The 10,236-nt window shown below is 40.1% G+C and overlaps 1 protein-coding gene across 1 annotated transcript; it reads right to left on the reverse strand.

The window, feature by feature from the left end:
- Positions 1-257: 257 nt before the first annotated feature.
- Positions 258-7,649, reverse strand: LOC131322493 (U-box domain-containing protein 44-like). Its single transcript, XM_058353835.1, has 5 exons — positions 6,984-7,649; positions 5,579-6,367; positions 3,841-4,147; positions 2,373-2,837; positions 258-1,769 (listed from the first exon to the last, which is right to left on the reverse strand). Exons 1-5 carry the CDS (start codon positions 7,407-7,409, stop codon positions 652-654), a joined length of 3,105 nt encoding a protein of 1,034 aa, XP_058209818.1. The 5' UTR covers positions 7,410-7,649; the 3' UTR covers positions 258-651.
- Positions 7,650-10,236: the final 2,587 nt, after the last annotated feature.

Consider the following 10,236-nt stretch of genomic DNA (forward strand, 5'->3'; position numbering starts at 1 on the left):
CCTAGGCGATCTAGTATTTTTCAATTCTGAATTTGAGTATGAATAAAAGTTAAGTGCCATGACTAGTGAGTACTCTGTAGTAAGTGGAAGCGCCGTGACTGGTGTTGCCACACTAGCTCTCCCAGAGGTTTGGATTGCGCAATCGGATCCATATGGTGACTTGGTTGTAGAGCTGTTCCTCCATCACCAATAAAAAATAAAATAAAAGCTAAGGTAAGGGCCGGGGATCTTATAAGGAGTCATAACTTGGTTTCATGTTTCAATGCAGTAAAATAAAGCTCTCTCTTCCCCTATTTCCCCATTGCCATTGGCATGGGTAAACCCGAAAGTTCAATGCCCATGATACAAGCCCAATACAGCAATAGAATTTTGTACAAAGATTCTTTCATTTCCACCACCAATTGCTGTCTATGATAACTAGTTAATTACAACAATTCTGCTATTCCTATACACACAGCTTATAACTTACCCACAAGGTTATGGCTTTCTTCAGGAGTTGCAAGATCATGACTCGTGACTCAATTTTCCAGCGATATCCCTATTGTTTAACTAGAATTGTTTCTCAACTCAAGCCAACACTATCTATCTTTGTGCCCGATTTAGTGTTACACGTGATGTCATAAATGTCGTTGAAGGTAGGGGAACAAAAGATTACCTTTGACCCCGAATTTGACTTGATCCCCTTCCACTAACCCCTGATATCTGCTTCAGGTTAGTAAGAGCTTCCTGTGCATGGCTCTTGGTTACTGCATTTCCTTGCTTAAGGGCTTCCACCAAAGCCCTCACCAAGGACTGATTGAGAGAGTGGTGTTGGCTAACACTTTCCACTCTCAAAACCCTCTCCACCATCCAACTAGTCTTCTCTTGAAGCTCCCCGGGTCGAGCTTCTTCAAAAAGCAAGATCACTGCATCCACCACACCTAGCTTATCGAGCTCCTCAACTGCTCGTTTGAGCCCATCGTTAAAAGAATCTACTAAAAGTGTAGAAAGTGCTTCCACCGCAGCAATTTGGACATTTGTGTCCTTGTACAATAGAAGATCAACTAGGGGCTTGACACAATTGCTCTTCAACAAGCAAAACTGGTTGTCATCTTCGCATGGGGAGTTGTGTATTGGGCACTTGGAATGTTCCAGAGAGGCCCTACCACACATGAACACCAATGGAGAGCAGAAACCATGGGGAGGTGGTGGGTCAGAGCCCCCAGTGGCAAAAAGGATCCTTCCAGATTCCGACAAGCATTTCAAACCAAGGGCAGATAGGTACTTCACTCTTGGTTTTGAGCTGAGAACAAGCGGGTCCCGGAAGATGTTCATGAGGTGATGCTCTTTGATGAGATTAACACTTCGAGGATCCGTACTCCTTGTGAAGTGAAGTAAGAGACCAAGAAGCCCTTCCACCATGCTCAATGAAGGCATGGAAATTCTACGATCGGATCCTTGACATAGTTCTTTGAGAGTGGTAACGGTCCATTTCAGAAAACTAGGTCCTAGGACTGTCTTCACATCATCTTCTGAGAGGGGAAGATTTGCGAGTATGCAAGCAGCATCAGGTATCTCGTTATCTGTGGATTGATCGTTCTGTAGTTTCTGTTTAAGTAAAGTAAGCTTGTTAGAAGCTTTAAGCTCACTGGCTAGGTCTACACCAAACCTTTCAGAGAGGACTCTAGTGAGCTTGAAAGCATAAAGTCTGCATTCAACTTCGGGGTGCTCGAGAAATCCTATAATTGTTTTGATGCCATCTCCAGATATTACATGACCCGCAACAGATTCTGCCAAGGAAAATACATTTGGACCCAGTGAGAAGTTGAGAACACTGCAATCGACATTGAAGAATATAGGTGGTGGATGCATAAAATATGCAAGCAATTTCTAACTATCAACATGACCGGATAGAAGAAACTACCCAGAATGTCTGGCACTCTATTCATGTAGCATCACAGAGGATATGTATTGTACATGCATAACATTTTGAGGCCATCATCTACATTTAGTGTGTAACCATTAGATTCGAACTAATTACACGACACCCAAGCTATTTGCTATCTGGTGAAATTATGGGCTTTTCTGCATCTTGCATCCTTCTGTTTCGCACTTCTCCATTAGAAATAGATATTCCCAGACACCATATATGCCAAGACAGTGTCGTCAAACACAAAACGTTGATGATTGGCAGAACTTAGTTTTTGGAAACAGGATTTTCATGCACCAAGGCTCCAACAGCATTGCCGTGTTTCTCTTTTCATTACTTCTTTATCCACAAAATTTTATAACCCTGGGGAATGCAGGGGCATGGCCACACCCCACGGTCTGGGGTCAGGAAATCGTGGGTGAACAACTTTTAGGATTGGCCACAGTTTCAATCATAAAGTTACCTGAAGCCTGGGGAGAGGATGCCATTCCAAATAGAATATGTAAAATAGTCGCTTGACATTGAGGAGATACCACAGATAAGAGGCCCAAAAAACTTGAGACAATTGTTTCCGACTGTATTGAATTCCCTTTCTTGTCTGCGGATGCTAACTCCCAGTGCCCAGGTTTTGAAACTACACTTGCGATTATTGATGCAGCCAATTCTTTCAGCTCTGGTGGTAAATCCTGATTTTCGAACAGAATCTCCGTAAGAGCTGGAAGCACTGCTGAATCAACAAGGATAGTTGCATTGTCATCCAAGGATGACAAATTATACAAAGCTTGCAAGCTCGCAGATCTTCCTTCTGGCTTGGATAGCAGCTCAACTAGTATTGTAGCACTTTGGCGAGCAATTAGTTCTTTACTGCTATTTGTCATGGTCATTCTTCCCACCAAAGATGCCATCTCTATTTTAATATCATCAGGACCTGTTTCCCAGAGAAATACCAGAACAGTCAATAGATAGTTGTTAAAGCATCCAACTCAATACCAATTGGCAATGAGAGGAGAGGCCGCCCAGGCTCATATACTAGTCTACGAGGTGATAATTAACCGATGTGGGACAATTTTTGACACTCCCCCGCACGTGCGACCCCTGACTCGCACATGGAGAGGAACAAAGGATCCAGAACACATGGATCACAGCAAAACAAAGTGCAACTATGGCACAAACAAAGGGGAAAAGCCTCCGAAAACCTAGCTCTGATACCATGTTAAAGCATCCAACTCAATACCAATTGGCAATGAGAAGAGAGGCCGCCCACGCTCATATACTAGTTTACGAGATGATAATTAACCGATGTGGGACAATTTCCAACGATAGTTTTGAAAAGTTTCCGAAAAATTATCAGCAACAGTAAGTTGGATCTCCCAGGAGCTTTGTTTCTCATTTCTTTTCATTCAATTATAGATCTATGTCCTACAGAGAGAAAACACAAATACTTTAATAAGTTCACCATTTTGAATCACCAACAAATTTAACACCTCAAAGTCCAGGCAATGTGTTAATTGACACTTCATTCTACTAAATTTTTTAGACTCTCTACCAAACAATGCTGAATCTGGAAAAGATTTAGCTTTTCTTTCCTACTGTATGAATTAAGCATGAATCAGCTAGCTTGATATGCAGTACCACAACTGCATGCAATGTAAAAGCTGCACTACAAAAACCACTTGAAAGGTCCAGAATTCGAAATGATCATGGAAATTAAAGTTGATCCAGATGTCAATCCAATTTCTTTCAACAATAAACTTAAACAGATAATTTGTTTAATAAACGCTCCTTCTCCTCTTTCTTTTAGTTCCTCCTTTCTTTCTTTCTTTTCTCATTTCTCATTTATTGTTTAGTATGAGTGATAATCTCAAATACCCAAGTTATGCATACCATGAGAAGTAGAAGCAAGTAGAAGCAGTAAATGGTATAAGCCTTACCTTCACGTAACCGATTAAGTAAAGGCTCAAATCTTCCTGCTGCTGCTAGATGCTGAACATTATCCTCCACCTTTTCCATTAGTTTTAAAGCTTCCTCAGCTAAATTAGAAAGAGTGGGATGCTCTAGATTTCCTGCCGTGGTTGACAGCAGAACTAATGCCCCTTTTTCTGAAGCAAGTTTTGTACAATAAGCTTCATCACTTGAGAATTCAAGCAATAACTTGACAGCAGACTCTCTCTCTTTCTCGGAGCTGCCAATAAGGCTATGTATGGCCAATCTGGTTATACCCTCCTCAAGCATTATTTTCTGTGAAGAAATACCACAACTTTAGAAGAGTTTCAACAGCATACTTTGAAATACACGCAGACCGTTACAGATGATTTTTTTAATGATATTATGGTCAGCAGCCATTTCAACAGCATACTTTGAAATACATGGAGACTACAGATGATTTTCTTAATGATATTGTAGTCAGCAGCCATATAATAAGAAAGGTACCGATGAGGAAATTTACAAATATTTCTTCTTTAGACAACAATACCAGCTCTCCCACACGAGGGCTCAAGGGACACAGTATTTCACCATGAGTTGAATTCAGGGACGGTGGGAAGTGCAAGGGTGGGGAGGCCTCCCCCATCCTTGCTAGTATGAAGTACCACTCTATATATGGTATAAAATGTACACTAAATCCATAATATATTATATCGGCCCCTCCAAACTTTAAAGTTTAAAATAAAAAGTGGCTAGGTAGTGGAAAAAAATACTCTCGTTTGTGAGTACATGTACGTTTAGCCAAGTATGAATAGAAAGTGGTTATATTTTCCTTGTAGAACACTATTCCTTAGATTTCATGCTTGAATTTCAAACTATATGCAAGGAAAACTTAAAAATTTAACAACCATGTGAAAAGGTGGAAACTAGGTTCTAAATCCTAGCTTCTACATAAATCCTAGCTCCGTCCCTGGTTGAATTCCCAATCTGCTTTTGAACCAAAAACCTTGATACAAAACAACCTGAATCTTGTTAATTGGGAATCAAAAATTCTACTGCAGGACAGCACAACTATCGAAGTTATCATGAAGCTTCTTACAAGGAATAAGCCACTTTTTAGGTTTTAACTCCTGCTTCAGTAAAGAGTTTGCCAACTTCCTAAATATATAAGCTGTTCGAATTGACACCTAAAATGTTGGAAACATCTTACTTATATTTCTCACATGACAGAAATTTTCTATTCTGCACTGTCTCCTCTTTCAAGGCTAATTCTATGGTACATTTAGACCTTACCCATAATACTTTGCTCAACAAATCTTCATTTCCTAAAAAGAGTTTCTTCAACGACGAAAGCCAATCTTGAGAATTATATACTCCATACACAACTTTTTAGTGGGAGTGACACTTGAACTTAGAACACATGTGCAGGCTTTAATGCTTAAAAAGCTTGAGTTCCTAACTCCTATGTAGTTATAAAGGTAAAGAAGTTCCCAACCAATTACTCATCTAAGTGGGATCATAAGTAGAATTAGTTTGATATCATGCAAACACGGAAACTTACATAATGCAAAAGATTAGCTCAAGTGGTACGAAGGGCAGAGGTAAATATGCCTGAAAAGCACAAGTCTCTAATAAGATGTATGGCAAAGTGGATATGTCAAAAAGTATTCCAAATCAAAATGAAAGGCCCGGAGAAAACATAATCAATCACATCCTATGTATGAGGGTGAGACTTGAAAATTTCACCTTACTTTCTTCATCCTTGGACATGCTAAGCAGCACCATGAGAGCTTTGCTTCTCAAAAGTGATCCTATACTCTTTGAGCTGTCCTTAAGCAAATTAACTACAAGAACAACTACACCAGCATTTCTCACTTTGTATCTGCTAGACGGGTGCTCTTCTGAAATCCTATAGATGTGATCCAAAACTCGTTCCACACAATTCTCCGAAGGTGACTCCTCACTAAGACACTGCACAGACAACTTAATCTGAATCTCAACATTCCTATTGATCCATTCTTCAATGGCTCCAGCCAACCCAATGTTTGCGTTCAGCTCCAAAGACTTCAGGACCTGTCCTGTGACAGGACACGTTGGGTCACGACCATCCTCTATACACCGCTGAAACCAGTACTCAATGGCAGTCCTTTCGTAATTTTGTGAGGACTCCAAAACCACCGGATGCTTCATCACCTCCTTAGTCAATGGGCAGAGGAAGTTCTTGAATGGAGAAATTTGAGCATCATCTTCGAAATCTAGATCAAACTTTTGAGTCAAGACATCCGATTCAAGTGACCAACTGTTCATAATTTTCTCAAGTGATGTCAAAATTCGCCTCTCTGAAACCGAATTTGAGCGGGCAATATCTTCTTTCAATAGCTTAACCTGTTCCAACAACTCAGTATGGTTATTGGAGTCAATTCCCAAAGCCCTAGCCAAATCCATGATTATAGCACTCTGTACTGCTTTGGTTGTTGGTCTACCTTGCCCTTCTTTTTGCAGCATCAATTGCACTCTCTTCTCATTCTCCGTTACCTGCACCATTATAGAGTATCACACAAGCAAAATTGCCTGTGCCTAAAGGCACTTCCCAATTATATGACTGCACAACTATACCCTAAAGCACAACTAAACCAGCTCCAAACCTGAATCCCTACCAATATCTGTCTTTTAAAAAATACTTCACCAAATTCAATTACCGCAATATGAGGTGAAAAATTCGTAACCACCACTTTGACAGTTCAACCATTAATCAAGCCAAAAATTTCACACATTTCATCAAACATCTGATGAGAAAATATTAAGCTAGCTTTAGTTTCTTACTTCTTACATTGAACAATAAACAGCACATAAGATCGTTCGGCTACTGGTAGTCGAGCTAGAGCTCCAGTTTTAAGCTCGTTTATGAGCCCAGCCCGGCTTGTTTGTGGTGACTCGTTTACTAACCAATCCGAACTCAAACACCTCAATAGTAATAAACGTGCCGAGGTCGAGCTAGGGTATTTTTCGGCCCCGCTCGGCTCGTTTGCAGCCCTAAATTATTGATGAGTAATTGAGACTACATTTACTATCATGAAATCTACTGTAGAGAGAGAGAGAGAGAGAGAGAGAGAGAGAGAGAGAGAGAGAGAGAGAGAGAGAGGAGGCCTACCTTAAACTGGGCTTGCTTCATATCTCTGGATAAATCAGCAACCTTCTTACGAAGATCAACAACGTCGTGAATTGAAGAGTCCAGCAAAGCCAACCACCCTCCAATTGCTAACGTGCACTCCTGGAGAGACGCGCACAGCGAGAGGCAGTTGATGAGGACGAATATCTTGCTCCTGTTACGGTACGCCGACAAGGCCTCGTCGGCCTTCTTCAGCTCTCCGGAAATTCCCTTAACCGCCGTCTGTACCGGCGGCGAGAGGTTCTCCGGCGCCGGAGGCCTGAGCAGCTGGTTTAACAGCAGGTGGAGTCGCTTGGCGTACGCGGAGAACCGCCTTGGGTTTTCCCAAGCGTAGGAGTGGTCGGCGGCGGCGCAGATTTCGGATAGGGAGCGGTTGAGTAGGTCCACCGCCGGTGAGATGGACGTCATTTCAAGGGATTGGAGGGAGGCATGGAGTAAAGGATTTTGCGAGTGAAGTTGACTTGAAGTACCGACACGGAATTGCAATGACGTGTGTGTAAATTACTGCGACTTAGCTAGGAAGTAGCAGTTTGGAGATATTGAGCTCTTGGCGTTTTCCCTCTCTCTCTCTCTCTCTCTCTAACCAGCCGGGCCACCACCGCGTTGGAGCTTCTGGAGGAGAAGAAAGGAAAAGTCAAACCTGACCACGCCAAGGGAAGACTTCTTAAATTTTACGAGTAAAAAAAACGCTCCTTATCTTGCCACTTCTTTTTTTTTAACGCAACTCCCATGCAAATGTATTTTTGCACAAAAAAACATTTGCAAGTGAGTGATATTAACAAAAAGGGAAATGGCAAAATTATTTCCCTAAAAAAAAACCTGTTGTTGGATCAAAATGCTAGCTATGCTACTTCCATCGTCTCAAATTGGATGTTAATTTTTTATATTCGTACTAATTTTTAGTAATTCATAATATCTTTCATTATGGATCTCAAAAAATGTGAAATATGAATTTTGCTTGATAATTCTCGATTAGTTCTATCATACAAAATTTTCAAACTCATGAAAAACGTTATAGATTGAAATATAAGCGATAAAAATTGACACGAATTCAAAAATTATTCTCTTTTTGGAGACGGAGGGAGTACGTAGTATTTACACTACATAGGGTCAATCTCTGGTCCTATAAAAATACAGAGAAATATTTATAAATTTTAAAATATTTTTTAGAGGGCCTTGTAAAAAATCAGTTCGATCCGACATCGGCAAGTATTTTTTCTGAATTCGTAGGCCTGAAACTGCTTAACTGATCAGTTTCGTCCTAAGAATCCAGAATAAATACTTACCGATAAAGTTAACTTTTTTACAGAGCCCTGGAAAAATGTTTTAAAATTTATGAATATTTTTCTGTATTTTTGAATGACCCAAGATGAGCCCTACGTAAATGTAATGTGAAAATGATGGCCTATGACGTGTTTTGATAATTAATTTCAGCATTAACAAATGTTCTTAGCTTGTAATTGGTGGGTATTAATTATCAAAACACGTCCTTGGCCGTCAATTTCCCATGTAATTACATAGTGTACGTAGTTGGATACTGTCACAAGAGACATGCGGCCAGTTTATGGGTGTTGATTTCTCTTCAGGAAAAACTAATACTACGCTACTTGACTTGACCAAATTTTGAGAAGTTTTCTGTTTTGTTTGGTTTGTGATTTGAGTAGTGTTTTTAAAAAATGAGTGGAGAGAGAAATAAGAGTAATAATTGAAGATAGAGGTAAAAAATAGAAAGAGGGAGAGAGAGAAAGAGATTGAGAAAAGAGAGTAATGAGAGAAAAGTTAGAGTAATGATTGAGTTGATAAATATTTTTTAAATAGAGTTGTGAAGTGAATAACGTATACATTAATTTAATTACTCCATCCGTCCCCTTATTATAGTTCAGTATTCCATTTCGGATTGTCCCTTAATAAGTATCCATTTGGTAAAGTTAGTTAGTAAAAGTTGGAACATTGTTTATTTTATCCTTAAAAGTAGATTCCATTTTGAAAATTTAGTGAGTAAAAAGTGTAATGATGATGGGTAAGTAGGAAAAGTGGAGAAAAAAATTGATGTGAAAGATATAATGATGATATTTTTTTAATAAGTTAGAGTTACGAAATAGGACATTTAAAAAGGGACGGAAAGAGTATTATTTACATACTAATCTTAAACACATCGAAGACTGCCCTGCCCGAATGATTTACACGAGGACCAATCGAAGTGTCCCTGCCCGAATGATTTACACGAGGACCAATCGAAGTGTCTGTCATAGGACCAATCGAAGTGTACGTCTGTCTGTCATAGGAGAGCTGAGAGCATCTTAATCCCGTAATCTTCGTTAGTCGTCACACATGACCCAGCAACATAATGAGGTCACGTCCTTCTAGAACCATAGGAAGATTTCGATCTGAAAATAGGATAAAACCTGGTCTAGCTGGCTACGACTGTGGTGGAAGGGGAAAAAAATTACTACTACTACTACTGTGTTTTTAATCTCTTATCAAAGATTTTAATCATGGTATTAATTTCTTGTCGAAGATTTATTGGACTCGAACCCGACTCGAAAAGACATGCGGGTCCCACTCTTGTTTTTTCGCTCGAAGTTATCCAAAAACCGTGTTTGCAAAACCTTTTTCCAACATTATCATTGAAGCACATTGTTTTCTTTAAGTAGTACATCCTAAAATCCCGTCAATGCAAAAGGAAAATTTGATATGCTTTTTACCGACATGCCAGATAAGATGAAGCTCCACCACAGGCAACCAGTCCCCCCAGAATTCCCTCCACAAAACAGACCTGAACAATTCTTCTAGTAAGTTCTAAGTTCTAACTAATACAGTGTGCGCAACGAGATGAATTCTTCTAGTAAGTTCTAACTAATACAGTGTGCGCAACGAGATCAAGCTCTGCACAAATTCCCAGTTGACCATTTTTGCCAACGAAGAAGCTAATTTTCTGTACCTCTATCATTTTTGATTTCTTTTTTGGACATAACAAGCAAAAGTTCAAAGAATAACAAGCAACACGGATTACCACCCAGGGCGGGGTGGTAGCAAAGATGGCAATGGGTTACTTCCATGTGGTCACAAATTTGAGGCATGTCGATGCCCGTTTGAATTCCATGATCCGTTTATTGCCTTCTTCCGCGTCGGGTGAGGCAGTGCGAACTTATGGGTTTCAAGTCTCCTTTGGGGGTACCCGCTGAGGGTCTGGAGTCTCTATGGTCACGCCTAGGAGAGGGTTGCTATGCATGGT

The sequence above is a fragment of the Rhododendron vialii genome, chromosome 1a (assembly GCF_030253575.1).
Source record: "Rhododendron vialii isolate Sample 1 chromosome 1a, ASM3025357v1".
Classification (NCBI taxonomy): Eukaryota; Viridiplantae; Streptophyta; class Magnoliopsida; order Ericales; family Ericaceae; genus Rhododendron; species Rhododendron vialii.

Coding starts and splice junctions, on each gene's coding strand:
- LOC131322493 (XM_058353835.1), bottom strand. CDS start 7,409: ATGACGTCCATCTCACCGGCGGTGGACCTACTCAACCGCTCCCTATCC. Junction 6,368..6,983: donor TGAAGCAAGCCCAGTTTAAG/GTAGGCCTCCTC, acceptor ATAATGGTGCAG/GTAACGGAGAATGAGAAGAG. Junction 1,770..2,372: donor ATCCTCTCCCCAGGCTTCAG/GTAACTTTATGA, acceptor TTTCCTTGGCAG/AATCTGTTGCGGGTCATGTA.